The sequence below is a fragment of the Agelaius tricolor genome, unplaced genomic scaffold, assembly GCF_023055355.1.
Source record: "Agelaius tricolor isolate 1412-34295 unplaced genomic scaffold, bAgeTri1.0.p SCAF_30, whole genome shotgun sequence".
Lineage (NCBI taxonomy): Eukaryota > Metazoa > Chordata > Aves > Passeriformes > Icteridae > Agelaius > Agelaius tricolor.
The window spans coordinates 1,050,243-1,064,950 of record NW_027269290.1 but is presented as its reverse complement, the minus strand read 5'-3'; the positions used below and the strand labels follow the sequence as shown (position 1 = coordinate 1,064,950).

Here is a 14,708-nt window from a genome sequence, read left to right as displayed (position 1 = left end):
CTGTGGCCGTGTCCCCCCTGCCCGTGGTACTTGCTGGCATCCCTGTGCCACCACAGATGGACATGTGTCACTAGTGTCCTCCAACCCACAGGGTGACCCTTTGCCACGAGAGTTGAGACCTCTGTATCACCTTAGCAGCTCTGTCCCTCATATTCTCTCGTGACTGTGGCCCCCATATGCCCGTGTTCCCCATCTCCCTGTGTCCTCCATGTCCCTGGTGTTCCCATGTTGTCTATATCCTTCATGTCCCCCTATGTCCCCCATCTCCCTGCGTTCCCGTGTCAGCTGTGTACCCAGTGTCCCTCTGCAGCCCCTTACCAGCTGTGTTCCTATGTCCCTCATGTTCAGATATCCCCTGTATCCTGTGTCCCTCTGTGTCCCCCATTCTCCCATGTCCCCTGTGTTCCCCGTGTCCCTGTATCAAGTGTGCCTGATGTTCCTGTGTCCCCCGTGTTCCTATATCCCCTGTACCCCCTCGGTCCCTCATGTCCTCCATGCCCAGAATATGCAGCCATGTATGTCTCCTGTGCTGTCCCCAGTGCAGTGGGGCTGGCCCGGCTCCATGAGGACATGGCCTGAGGGGCACACGAGTGGCACCCAGTCTCCGGTGCGGTGGAGGCAGCTCCGGGGTGCGGGGGGCTCTCGACCCCCCCTCGCCGTGTCCCGGTCCTCCCCCAGCCCCGGGCGGCGGGAGGAGGGGCTGTTCCCGGGGGCGGGAGGCGAGGGCGTGACGCCCCGAGGCGGTCTCGGTGCTGTCCCTGGCGTAACATTCCCAAATCCGTTCCCAAGGATAAATTCCCGAGGCCGTTCCCGGGAACGCGTTCCGGGGATTACATTCCTAGTCCCGTTTCCGGGGATACACTCCCAAGGATGATGGGGTTCCCGGCGGCGTTCTCACGGATAACACTCTGGTCCCGGTGCCTGATGCCAATCTCAGGGTACCATTCCCGAGTGTAACCTTGGCCGTGCTGTTCCTGGGAGTTCCCTTCCCGTGTATCTATTCCCAATACCGATACGCGGTGCCATTCCCATGAATAACATTCTCGATACCGATTCCCGGTGCCGTTCTCATGGCAAGCTTTCCCGGAGGCGATGCCAGTTGTCGTTCCAAGGGAATCTATTCGTGATCCACTGCCCGTTCCCGTTCCCTGGGACGATGCCCCGTGCCATTCCCACCGTTCCCGGTGCCCGTTCTCGGAGGTGATGCCCGGTGCTGTTCCCGGGGGTTCCTCTCCTAGTGCCTATTCCCGTTCCCGGGGGGGATGCCGGGTGCCGTTCCCAGGGGTTCTGTTCCCGGTGCCTATTCCCGTTCCCGGGGGCGGGGGCAGGTAGCGGCAGGTGCGCGGAGGCCGGGCCGTTGGCGGGGGCGGGGCAGCGGCGCCGGTGCTCGCACCGGCCGAGCTGCCGCCGTTGCCACCGCCGTTGCCGCCGCCATGGCCGGTACCGGAGCCCGGTGGATGCCGCTGGCGCTGTGTCTGGCTGTTACCGTGTCACCGGCACGCACCGGAGAGCAGCTACACGTCTGCAAGGAGGTACCGGCACAGGGAATGGCGGGGGGGGATGGGGGGGTGGGCAACCGGTAACACACCAGCACCGCTGCAACCACCCCCAAATTCCCCCCACACACCGATGAAACGGAGTCCCGGAGCATGGGGAGGGCGCTCCCTATGAGATGAGGGGGACAAGGAGGGGACAGGTGGGGGTTGGGCATCCCGGTGGCACCGGGGATGGGGTGTCTCCTATAGGGGGGAGGGACTGGCCGACCTCCTGGGGGCCCGGGGAGCAGTCTTTGCTCCCAGTGGCTCGGCCAGAGCCCGAGGGTCTCCTTTGGGACCCCAACTGGTGTCACCCCATCATCGTCCCTAAGTCCCTACTCCTCAGACACATTGGGGTCTCCCTGAGTGCTGCTGGGGGGTGACAAGGAGCGGGGGGGGACAATCCCAATGGCCACGTGTCATTTCCAGCCCAGCACATGGTATTCTGTGAAGAAAAACTGTCACTCACCAGGATCTGTCCACCTTGGGGACAGCGGGTGAACCCCCAAACGCTCTCCCTGGGTTGTCTGTCTTGCCCCCCCTCCCCCCCAGTTTTCCTCCCCCCTCCTCAGACCTACGTCTGCTTTTAATCTGGGCCAGGATTTTTTTTTTCTCTGATCCAATTATTTTTGTCCGTGTTCCATGATCCAGAGCTGGAAACAATAGACTGGGGCTGGCACCTGCCCCAGGAGCAATCAGTCCCCCAGAGGGGGTGTCCCCTGTCCTTCACAAGGGACAGCCCTTCTCCCTCCCCTGGCCAGAGCAGAGTTACAGTGGCAGAAACTGTAACTGGGTGCCCTCCACCCCCAGAGCCACCCTGGGGCTGAATTAGGTCAATTTATGTAGATTTAATGAAAACATGGAAAAGTTTAGGAAGAGAGAAAAAATACCCTCTCCCCAGGGAAATCCCTCAGGACTGAGAGGAATGTGGTAGTTCAGGGCTGCTGAAAGTTGGAGTGACCTTCCGGGTACCCCCAGGGTGGTGGGGACCTTTCTCTGTGTCCCCATCTCAGGGCCAGGGGGGGTTCCATGCTGCCTGTACATGGGCAGGGCATGCTGCAGGCATCTCTCTGTCCTCAGTTTTCCTTTTCCACCCCCCTTTTACCTCTCCAATCCCTCTTTCCCCTTCACACCCCCCCATCCCCCTCTTCCCCCCCCCCCATTGCTGTGTTTCCAGCTGATGGGAACATCAAAGCAGTTGTTTTCTCATCAACCTGCCACGCTCCAGCAGCCACTGGGACATGAAGCCACAGCACCGGCTCTGACACCTCAGTGCTGCTGCAGGGGGATGGGGAGCTCCCCTTGTACCCCAAACCACAACACCACCACCAGATGTGTCCTTCACCCTGCCCACGCTGTCTGTCCCTGGCGTCTCCTCACCAGCCTTAAGCCAGTCTCAACTTGGTGCAGCTGGGAGGATGGGGGGGGTCACGGTGCCTCTGCTGTCTCCAGCACTTCCTGGTTCCCCTTGGCCCCCCCTGCACTCCCGCCCTATGCCCGGGGTGCTCCCTGGCTGGATCCGGGTTGTGCCACAGCTGTTTGATGAGCAAAGTGTGTCACAGCCGCGCCAACGGGCGTGACGGTGCCATGTGATCCCAGGAGCATGGAGGGGGCGCAGGGGTTCCCCTTCACACCAGGGAGGGGTGCAGGGCTGCTGCTGCTCCAAGGCTCCTGGGCAACCCCAGCCAGATCATCCCCCCACCCACAGCAACCCCATTTCCCAGCATCTTCTCAAACTGCCCTCCCTCCCCCTGCCACAATGCTCCCCCACTCTGAGCATCCCCCTGGTCCTCAGCTCCCCTCAATCCAGAGCATCTCCCACCCAAATCACCCCCATTTTCCAGCATCCCCCCACACTGAACTCTCCCCTGCCCCAGTATCCCCCCACTCTGAGCACTCTCTCAGGCCCCTCTCTCCAGGCCCTGGGCACCACAGGACATTGCCACACCTTAACTCAAAACCATCCCTTGAAGGCACTGCAGGGCCGAGGGGCCAGCCCCTGTCAGGGAGCAAAGGGTGCCGGGGGCAGCCCGGGGTGCAGCTCCCTGCACATTTCCTCTGTGTCTCCTGCAGTCCGAGTACCACTACGAGTACACAGCCTGTGACAGCTCAGGATCGCGCTGGAGGGTGGCTGTACCACACACACCTGGACTCTGCACTGGCCTGCCTGACCCTGTCAGGGGCACTGAATGCTGTAAGATTGCCACCAGGAATGGCATGGGGTTAGGCTAGGGGGTGGGAATGGCGGGGATGGGAAATGAGGGCGAGAGGAGGGAGAGAATGGGGAGACAAGCACAGCCATTGTTGGCTCCAGTGCAGGCAGGATGGAATGGGATCAGTGGGATGGTAGAAGAACTACAAGCACTGGGATGGGATGGAATAGGAATCACACAGCAACTCCCTGGGATGGGATGGGAGGGATGGGAACCACACACACGGAGGCAGTGGGACGGGATGAGACAGATGGGAATCACATGCACACACAGATAGGACGGGATGGGAATCACAGATAAAGTCATGGAATAGGATGAGAGGAATGGGAATCACACACTGGGATGGAAATCCCCTCATGCCACACATGCAACAGGACAGGATGAGCAAGATGAGCACTCACTCACCTGAATGGGATGAGAGAGATGGAAATCCCACACACACATGCACCAGGATGGGAGGGGAATCACACACACAGTCACCAAATGGAATGACAGCCATGGGAATCTCACCACACACACATGCACCAGGATGGCTGAGCAAGGTGAGAATCCCCCTCACACAAACTTACCAGGAGGGATGAGCAGGATGGGAATCCCAAACACATGCCCCCCAAAGCCTGGGGGTGTCCCAGTTCCATGGTAGAGTGTTACATCCTGCCTGGATTGGGCAGAGCTGGGCATCAGGTACCAAACCTCATGGATGGGGGGGTTGCCTTTGTGGAATGGTAAGAATTGGGGATCCCAGCACCTCCACCAGCTGGAGCACTTGGAAGTGCAGAGCTGAGGGTGATGAGGCTGTAGCAGCACCAGGAGGATTGGGGGTGACCCTCCACACCCTGTGCCCCTGTCTCCATTGGCAGCATTCTCCTGCAAGGCGGGTGAGTTCCTGGAGATGCAGACGCAGACGTGCCGGCCCTGCGCTGTGGGCACCTATTCGCTGGGCACTGGTGTCCGCTTCGATGAGTGGGACGAGGTGCCCCATGGCTTTGCCAATGTGGCCACCAACCTGGAGGTGGATGACGGCTTTGGCGATGCGGCAGAGAACTGCACCGCGTGAGTCACTGTGTCACTGGCTGTGATGCCAGCACATGAGCACTTGGCCTGTCAGGACTGGGTGCGGGGCACAGCGAGCAGGATGGGTGTGACACCCCTGTGCATCCATAGCGCCCCTGTGCATCCAGTTGCCCCGACACCCTTCTGTCATCCTGCCCTGGGAGGTGACACCAGCAGGGGCACCGTGGTCGCAGCAAGGGAACACCCAGCTATATCGCCCACCCCCCAGGTGTGGCAGGACCCCAACCCCACGGGACCTCCACATCAATATTCCTTGGAGACGGAGCACCCATGGAGGTCCCCAGAGCTCCTATGGGGGTCTCTACAGCACCCATGGGGATCTCCACACCCTGTGCCACCAGCAAGAGCCTTTACTGCCACAGCCCTTTGATCCTCACTGGCAACCTCTGAGCTCTTTTGGTTGTGCTGGCAGCCACCAGACCCTTCCAGTTGTTCCACAGCCATTAAACATCCCACTGGCGAGTTGTACCAGCAGCCACAAACCCCTCTTACTTGTACCACAGCCATCAAGGCCTCTCAGTTGTACCAGCAGCTGCCAAGCCCTCCCAGTTGTTCCACTGCCACTGAATTTCCCACCAACTGTTGTACCAGCAGCCACTGGTACACAGCAAATACCAACAGCCACCAAACCCTCCTGGTTGTACCACACCACTGAGCCTTCCCAGTTGTACCAACAACCAAGAAACCCTCCCAGATTTACCAACAACCACCAAACCCTCAGTTTTACTGGCACCACCACGCTGCTCCATTGATGCCCCTCTTAGGCATTCCCTACTCCCAGTAGCATGTTCTTCATCCAGCCACATTCCCAGAAGAGGGGGACCCCACTCTCTTCTTGCAGTCCACACGGCTCTCAGCAGGCCAGGGGAGTCTCCCGAGGGAGATGTGTCTAGCCATCACATCTTGACATGTCCCTAAGATGTGCCCAAGCCCTGTGCCCCCCATTTCTCCCCTGCTTCCTGGGGACCCTCCCAGCTAGCCCTACAATCCTTGTCCTGCCTGCTGAGAGTGGTGACAGGATATATCACTTGCCCCAGGTCAACGTGGGTGCCACTGGGGGACTACATCGCCTCCAACACAGATGAGTGCACAGCCACCCTCATGTATGCTGTGAGCCTCAAGCAGTCGGGGACTGTCACCTTCGAGTACATCTACCCTGACAGCAGCATCGTCTTCGAATTCTTCGTGGGTGACAGGGGCAGGGATGGAGGATGTGGGTCTCTGGGGACATGGGAGGGTCCTTGGGGGCATGGGAGGGGTCTCTTGGTACATGGAGGGGTCCATCGGGATATGGGAGAGGATCCTAGATGGCATTAAGGGTCCCTAGGTACATGGGAGATGTCCCTTGTGACCTGAGTGGGTCTGTGGGAACTCCTCAGGGGTCCCCAAGGGACATGGAAGGAGTCCCTGAGAACATGATGTGTGTCCCTGGGGACATGGCAGGATCTCTGGTGGATGTGACAGTGGTCTCTGGGGACATGGGGAAGGGGACCCTGGATATATGGGAGGGGTCCCTGGGGACATCATGGGGATCCTTGCAGACATGGAGGGGTCCCTGGGGACATGAGAGTGGACCCTGATGACATGAAGGGAGCCCCATGGGATATAGCAGTGGTTCATGGAGACATGAGGAGGGGTCCCTAGGAATATGGAGGGTCCCTGGGAGCATGGGGGTGTGTCCCTGGGGACATGCAGGGTCCCTGTGAACATGGAGTCCCTGACACTCACCCTGCAGGTGCAGAACGACCAGTGCCAGCCCACGGTGGAGGAGTCCCGCTGGATGCGGACGACAGAGAAGGGCTGGGAATTCCACAGCGTGAGTGCTCGGTGGGAGGTGACACTGGGGGGGAGGTCCCTCGGTGCTGCCCCGGCGTTTCTTGTCCCTCCCGTGGGACGAAGATGCGCCACGAGGCTGAGGAGGGGGCAGTGGATGGTGACAGACGGGGGTGCCACACACACCCCTCCACTGGTGCCAGCCCCCTCCTCGGCAGCAGGATCCCCCACCCACGGTGCCAAACCCATCCCTGGCAGTGGGATTACCCAATCCCATGGGATCCTTCTCCCAGGTGGAGCTGAGCCGTGGGAACAACGTGCTCTACTGGCGGACCACCGCCTTCTCCGTCTGGTCCAAGGTGCCTAAACCGGTGCTGGTGAGGAACATCGGCATTACAGGTGGGTGGGGGCAGGAAGGAGGATCTCGGGGGTCGTGCACCCCCGTCCCCGCTACCTGAGACTCCTCCCGCTCCCAGGGGTGGCCTTCACTTCCGAGTGCTTCCCCTGCAAGCCCGGTACCTTCGCCCCCGCTGCCGGCTCAACCGCCTGCCAGCCCTGTCCCGCCGACACCTTCTCTGGCAAAGGGGCCACCGCCTGCCAGCCCTGCGACCCTGACACCTACGCCGGTGAGAGGGGACACCCGGGGCTCCCCCCGCCCAGAGCTGTCCCTCTAGTATTTGACCCTGGGAACGGAAGGGGTGATGTGGGGAGCAGGGGTGACCTGACATCCCCTGGTGGCGACAGTGTTGGCGCCCCTGACAAACCTGACACCTATGCTGGTGAGGGGGGACACCCTTAGGGGTCCCTTTGTCCCCGCAATCTGCACTGCAGGAGTGGCCCTGGGGGAGGGACAGATAATGTGGGGAGTAGGGAGCACCCACCACCCCTTGGTTGGGAGGGAAGACAAAGACACCCCACGTGGTGGGAACAGCGCTGGGGTCCCCGGGCTGTGCTGGCTCACCCGCCGTGTTCCCCCTCGGCAGAGCCCGGCTCGGGGTCCTGCAAGCCACGCCCGCCCTGCACGGACAAGGATTTCTTCTACACCCACACGGCCTGCGACGCCCGTGGGGAGGTAATGCAGGGGCAACCCGGGGTGGGCCCCCTGTCCCCGGTGTCCCCCCCAGCTCACTCGCTCCCCCGGCAGACCCAGCTGATGTACAAGTGGGCAGAGCCCAAGATCTGCAGTGAGGAGCTGCCACAGGCGACCCGGTTGCCATCCTCGGGGGTCAAGACACGATGCCCCCCCTGCAACCCTGGCTTCGCCAAAGGCAACAGCAGCACCTGCCAGCCCTGTCCCTATGGCTTCTATTCCAACGGCTCTGGTAAGGTGGCCCCGTCATTGTCCCCAAAGTGTGACTGGGGCACCCTGAGCTGATGGGGGAAGGTGGGTGCCACTCCAGTGCAGGGTTGTCCCCTCCTGTCCCCATGGCTCCAATAAGGACACCCCCACCACTGTCCCCAAGGAATAACTGGGGTCTCTGGGGCTACCAGGGGGAGATGAGTGCCACCTCAGTGCAGGATTGTCCCATCCTGTTCCCATCATTGTTCCAAAGTGGTGACCAAGGCACCCAAAGCTGACAGAGAGAAAAGTGGTACCACCCTGGTGCAGGGCTGTCCCTATGTATCCAGTAAGAACATCCCAGTTATTGTCCCCAGTAAGTAACTGGGATCCCTGGAGCTGCCTAGGGAAGGTGGGTGCCATCTCAGTACAGAGCTGTCCTCTCCTGTCTCCACCATTGTCCCCAAGAGGTGGTTACCAGGTCATCCCAAGCTGCAGGGAGGGGAATGTGGTACCACTCTAGTGCAGGGCTGTCCCCTCTTGTCCCCATCACTGGCCTCAAGGGGTAATCAGGGCACATCAAGCTGACAGAGGGGGAGGTGGGTGCCACCCCTGTACAGGGCTGTTGCCTTCTCTCGCCAGCCTGCCTCAGTTGCCCAGAGGGCACCGAGCCAGTGCTGGGCTTGGAGTACAAGTGGTGGAACGTGCTGCCCCCCAACATGGAGACCACTGTGCTCAGCGGCATCAACTTCGAGTACAAGGGCATTGCAGGTAGTGGCAGAGGGCTGTCCCTTCCCTGTCCCTTGCCGGGGCACTGCCAGGGACATCTCTGAGTGTCACTGCACCCCTGCAGGCTGGGAGGTAGCTGGGGACTACATTTACACAGCAGCTGGAGCCTCTGACAGCGACTTCATGATCCTCACGCTGGTGGTCCCTGGCTTCAGGTGAGGTGGGGGCCACCACCAGGGAGCAGGGGGGACACGGCCACGGAGCAGAGCTAGCAGTGTCCCCACGCTGTCCCCAGCCCTCCAAGCCCAGTGCTGGAGGACACAGAGAGCAGAGAGGTGGCCAGGATCACCTTCGTTTTCGAGACGCTGTGCAGCGTTGGCTGTGAGCTCTACTTTATGGTGGTGAGTGGGGAGACACAGCAGTTTGGGGGGGCACAGTGAATTTGGATGGTGCCACCTCCCCCATCCCCACAGGGTGTCAACTCACACACCAACACTCCGGTGGAGACATGGACAGGCTCCACAGGGAAACAATCCTACACCTACCTGGTGGAGAAGAACGCAACCATGAGCTTCACTTGGGCCTTCCAGCGCACCCCCTACCACGAGGCGGTGAGGGACAGGGGACCCTGCTTTGAGAGGGCTGGAGGGTCCCCACTTTGGAGGGTCTGGTGGGGGGTGAGGGGCAGATGGTGATGGTGCTCTCGGTGCCAGGGCCGGCGGTTCACCAGTGATGTGGCCAAGCTGTACAGCATCAACGTCACCAATGTGCAGGGGGGGGTGGCCTCCTTCTGCCGCCGCTGTGCCCCGCAGCCCACTGGGTCCTGTGCCCCGTGTTCCCCTGGCAGTACTGTGGACCCCAGCTCGGGCATCTGCCAGCCCTGCCCATCTGGCACCTACCTGCGGGGCCACCCCTCCGACGGGACGCCCACCTGCCACCCCTGTGGCCCTGGCACACACAGCAACCAGGTGACTGGGGATGGCAGGGGGTCCAAGTGTCCATATGTGTCCCCATGGGTGATGCCAATGGGCCCCAGAGGAGTGACACCAGCCTCCCCCAGAGCCAGGATGTCCCAGATGGTGGCACTGGCTAGCACCAGGAGGGTGACACCATCACGGGTGGGTGACACGAGCCTCCCCCAGTCATCCTGGGTGCATGACACTGTGTCCCCATGGAGGTGACACCAGCACCTTACAGCCATTCTGGGTGGGTGACAGGATGGGTGGCAGTGTGGGTGACTGTCTGACCCAGAGTGGGTGATGCCTGCCCTCCTTGGCCACCTCCAGGGAGGTGACACCAGCCCTGTGGCAATCCTGGGTGGATGGCAAGGTGGGTGACAATGTCTAATCCTGGGTGGGTAATGCCAGTCCCCCAGCTGTCCCCAGAGAGATGACACCAGCCCCTCCCAGCCATCCCAGATGGGTGACAGTATCTGACAGTGGTGGGTGGCAGTGGGTGACCCTGGTGGGTGCCACTATGGCCCTGCTGTCTCTCAGGGGTGGTGCCAGCTCTCCAGAGTCTCCCACAAGGGTGTCCCCAGTGGGTGGCATGGCCATCCCTGAGCTCCCTGTCCTTGTTCCCAGCTGCGATCGCTATGCTACAACAACTGCAGCCTGGCACTGGCACTGCCAGGCCGGATGCTGCACTTCGAGTTCCCGTCGCTGGGCCAAGGTGCCGGGGTGGGCACTGGGCCCAGCTTCACCCCCAAAGGGCTGCGCTACAGCCATCACTTCCGCCTTAGCCTCTGTGGGCACCAGGTGAGAGCTGTGTGGGAAAACACACGTGCACACATGGGAACACACCCAGGGGGTGGGCACAGGCACACAAGTGCAAACACAGGCACGTGGGTGGGCACTCAGGACAGTAGGCACACATGGGCAGGAGGCCATGGAAACATGCATGCAGACATGGGAACGCACCTGGGAAGGCACACAAGGGCACACACAGGAGGGCAGAGGATCATGCATGAATGTATGGGAACACAACTGGGCTCATGGGTGGGTAGTCATAGGTACACAAGTGCAGACACGAGCACACAGGGGGGTGTGTGCACTCACAGGCACATGAGTACAAACACGAGCACACAGGTGGGTGTACAAGTGGGTGGGCACAAGCACAAGCGCAAAGATGGGCACAATGGGTGGGTACTCAGGAGGGTAGGCACAGGACCACAATTAGGAGGGCTCACAAATACACGTGCACACATGGGCATCTGGATGGGCGAACACGGGCACACACCTGGGCCCACAGATGGGACGGGGCATGCAGGTGGGCAGACACAGACACACACGTGCATATGTGCTCATAGTCATGCAAACACAAGGATGTGTATGCAAACACACATTCCCACATGCAGGTGTGCAAATACAGGTGTACATACTGTCACACCTGCACTTACACACCCACCCACTTGTGCAGTCACTTGTGCACAGTCACAGAAACACACCTGCAAAGTTGTGCAGACACATGTGAATACTCGTGTAAACACATATGGACACTTGTGCAGCCACACCTGTATACCTATGGCTCTGCACACACAAGTGCCAGTCCCTTGTACACACAGTCTCACTCCACACACGTGTGTCGTGTATGTCCCCACAGGGCAGGAAAATGGCCTCATGCGCTGACAATGTGACAGCCGGTCTGGGGGGCCCTGCCCGTGTGGTCACCTCTTATGTGTGCCAGGCCATTCTGGTGCCCCCTGATGTCACCGGTGCCCGTGCAGCTGTGTCTTCTCAGCCTGTCAGCTTGGGTGACCACTTGCTGGGTGAGCAGGGAGGGAGGGGGGCACCCTGGGGCACTGGGACACCCCAAGATCACTGAGACATATGGGCAGGACAGACACTGGAACATCTTGGTGGCACTGGCACACCAACACTGGGACTCCTCAGGGGGACTGGGACACATGTGTGGGACAGGAACTGGGACAACCTTGCGGCACTGAGAGTGGGACACCTTGTTGAGACTAGGACACCCTGGCGGCACAGGAACCAGGACATCCCAGTGGCACTGAGAGTAGGATACCCTGGTGGGATTGGAACACTCTGCTGGGACTAGGACACTGGCACTAGGACATTTCAGCAGCACTGGGATACCTTGATGCCATGGGGACACCCCAATGGGACTGAAATACACCCTGATGGGACTGGGACACTACAGAGCACCTTGTTTGGGATTGGGACATTGTCACTGGTGTATGTCACCAACAACCCCAGTGGGACTGGGACACCATGATGTGACTTGAGACACGCTGGTGGGACTGGGACACTGACACCAGGACACCCTGTTGGGATTGGGATAGCCTGGTGGCACTGGGACACCCTAGTAAGACTGGGACCCTCTGGTGGCACTAGGACACTGGGACTGGAACACACCCCAGTGGGACTGGAGACACCCCTCTCTCCCTGCAGGTGTCACCACCAGCTCCGTGCTGGACGGCATCGTGTCTCCCCCAGAGCTCTTCCCCCCCAGCCACCCTGACCTGCCTGACATCATCTTCTTCTTCAGGTGCAGGCAGGTGACAGGGGGTTGACAACCACACTGTACTCCCACTGTCCTCCTGACCTCCCATGTCCTCTGGCAGGTCCAACGACATGACACAGCCCTGCAGTGGTGGCCGGGCCACCACCATCCGCCTACGCTGTGACCCCCTGCGTGTCGGCACTGGCACCCTGGCTGTCCCCAGGTGGGGAGGGGACACGGGGAACCCCGAGGGGGGTTTTGGGTGACCCAAGCATCTCCTGCTGTCAGGGTTGGGCATATCCCTGGGGTGCTTCGCTTTGGAGACACCATAGTCACAGTGTCAGTGTCCCTCACTTTGAGGTGTCACCCCGGCTGTTCCCAGGTGGGGGGGGGGGTGGGGGGGGTGCGACACTGGGGACACCAAGGGGGGCTTAGGGGACTCCCAAAGTGACCCAAACAGCTCCTGCTGTCACGGGTGGGCATGTCCCTGAGGTGCTTTGTTTGGGGACGACAGTGACATGGTGTCAGATTCCCTCACCCTGAGGTGTCATCCTGGCTGTGTCACCGGCGCCCTGCGTGTATTCAGGTTGGCAGTGAAAGAAAGGAGTCCTCGGGGGAGGTTTGGGAACCTTCAAGATCCCCTGCTGTCATCGGTAGATACTTCTTTGGAGTGCTTCACTTTGGGGATACTGCTGTCATGCTGTCCCGACCCTGGGGTGTCACCTTAGCTGTAATCCCCACTTTGGAGTGTCACCGTCACCTGAGCCCCCCCCTTTTTGTCCCTCCCCAGAAAATGCCCCGAGGGCACCTGCGACGGCTGCACCTTCCATTTCCTGTGGGTGACGGCCGAGGGATGTCCCCGCTGCTCCAGCTCCCACCGCCGCCCCATCGTCGGCGCCTGTATCGGCGGCGTTCAGGTACCGCCCCGTGCCCCGGGCTGGGCTGCGGCTCCTGCGGCCCCTGATCCCCCTTTTCCCCCCATCAGAAAACCACCTACGTGTGGCGGGAGCCCCGGCTGTGCCACGGCGGAGACGCCCTGCCGCCGCAGGTGATCCAGGCGTGCCGGAGCGTGGATTTTTGGCTAAAAGTGGGAATTTCCACTGGGACGTGCGTGGCCGTCTTGCTGGCCGCGCTCGCCGCTTATTTCTGGAAAAAGACTCAAAAGTGAGCAATTGGCAGCGGGATTTGGGGACACGGGGGCTAGCACTGTCACGGGGGGGTGATGGCACCGCCTGCGTTCCCAGGTTGGAATACAAGTATTCCAAGCTGGTGATGGACGCGGCGGCCCGGGAGACCGACGCGACGTCGCCCGATAGCTGCGCCATCATGGAGGGGGAGGACGCGGAGGACGAGCTGCTCTTTGCCACCGAAATGTCACTTTTTGGAAAACTTAAAGCCCTGACGGCCAAGGTGAGTGGTGGGGTGGGTAGCGGGGGTAGAAACAACCCTGGAGTAGCCACCGGACAAGCCGTGGTGGAGGTGGGATTTGAGGATGGTCCATGTCTCAATTCCCCACCCCGGGGGGGCTCCGTGTCTCAGTTTCCCTACTCCAAGGGGGGCTCTGTGCCTCAGTTCCCCACCCCGAGAGGCTCCGGGCCTCAGTTTCCCTACCCCACAGCGGATGCCGGATGGATTCGACTCGGTCCCGCTCAAGACCTCATCCAGCAGCACCGATCGGGAGCTGTAAGAGGACGGGGGGCACCCTCGCATCTCGCAGCCCTCCCAGGAGCTGTGACGGGCCAGAGGGGCACCCATGGACACCCCGGCCCCGGACAGCTGTGAAGGGAAGGGGGGGTACCCACGGCCCATCCCCCAACGTGGCCTTAGGGACCCGCTTCGGACCGGAGCCTCGTTACGGCTTTTGTACGTGTGTCCCCACCCGTGCCCCCCACCGTGTCCTCCCCATCCCAAGCACCTAAAAATGCCAAATACAGGAGTGGGGTTTGTATAAGGGCTCCATGTGTGTGGGCACATGGGGGCGGGGGGGTTTTGTATAAGGGCTCCATGTGTGTGGGCACACGGGGGCGGGGGGACACGCCTAGGGGATGCGGGGAGTTGAGCGTGGGCTCCAAAAATGGGTGGGGTGAGGATGTGGGGGTGTCCGCAGGGTGTCACACGCGTGGGAGTGGGTGCCTAGGGATGGAGTGAGGGAGCAGCGGAACTTTGACTTCTATCTGCACGGCCCCTCAAAGGGGGAACTGCTGTAGGGTCCCCCACATGGGTGGAGGCACCAGAACCCCGCCGGGACCCCTAAGGAGGGGACAGTGGGGTGACATGGGGTGACGTGGATGGCCACAGTCGTGCCATGGGGTGCTGTAGAGGGGCATAGGGTGGCTCTTGGGAGCCCCATGAGCAGAGGGGTGCGAGGTGTCCTCGGGTAGGAGATCCGCAGAGCCCACCAGTATGCCTGGGATGTGGCTGAGGAACCCCAGGAATCCTCGGGGTGCGAGGGCCAAGACCCCTCTGGCGGGGGGGGGGCTCAAGGATGCTCGGACCGCTCGGGCTCCTCCAGACCCCGCCATATCCTCCCCAAACCCTCTCAACACTTCCCGATACCCCCGTCGTGCCGCTCTGCCTGGGCCTCCCGGCCCGCCGGAAGCCCCTCGCGGCGGTCGGGGCTGCTTGGCCCCCGACGCTCCCCAT

At 61.2% G+C, this 14,708-nt stretch overlaps 1 protein-coding gene across 1 annotated transcript; it reads left to right on the top strand.

Moving 5' to 3' along the window:
* The first annotated feature begins 67 nt into the window (after positions 1–67).
* Positions 68–14,016, top strand: ELAPOR1 (endosome-lysosome associated apoptosis and autophagy regulator 1). The gene is made up of 22 exons (XM_071450068.1): positions 68–1,532; positions 3,609–3,729; positions 4,609–4,801; positions 5,860–6,007; positions 6,558–6,638; positions 6,889–6,994; positions 7,072–7,221; positions 7,579–7,667; positions 7,740–7,917; positions 8,517–8,645; positions 8,728–8,818; positions 8,899–9,004; positions 9,077–9,214; positions 9,317–9,571; positions 10,187–10,360; positions 11,205–11,370; positions 12,014–12,110; positions 12,187–12,288; positions 12,856–12,982; positions 13,051–13,229; positions 13,310–13,475; positions 13,684–14,016. The coding sequence occupies exons 1-22, from the start codon at positions 1,263–1,265 to the stop codon at positions 13,750–13,752; spliced, it is 3,135 nt and encodes a 1,044-aa protein (XP_071306169.1). The 5' UTR covers positions 68–1,262; the 3' UTR covers positions 13,753–14,016.
* The last annotated feature ends 692 nt before the right edge of the window (positions 14,017–14,708 follow it).

What these genes read in the sequence shown, in the direction of transcription:
- ELAPOR1 (XM_071450068.1), top strand. Translation starts at nt 1,263, where the DNA reads ATGCCGGGTGCCGTTCCCAGGGGTTCTGTTCCCGGTGCCTATTCCCGT. An exon ending in AGCTACACGTCTGCAAGGAG is followed by an intron (nt 1,533 to 3,608) that starts GTACCGGCACAG and finishes TGTCTCCTGCAG; the next exon opens with TCCGAGTACCACTACGAGTA. An exon ending in TTCTGGAAAAAGACTCAAAA is followed by an intron (nt 13,230 to 13,309) that starts GTGAGCAATTGG and finishes CTGCGTTCCCAG; the next exon opens with GTTGGAATACAAGTATTCCA.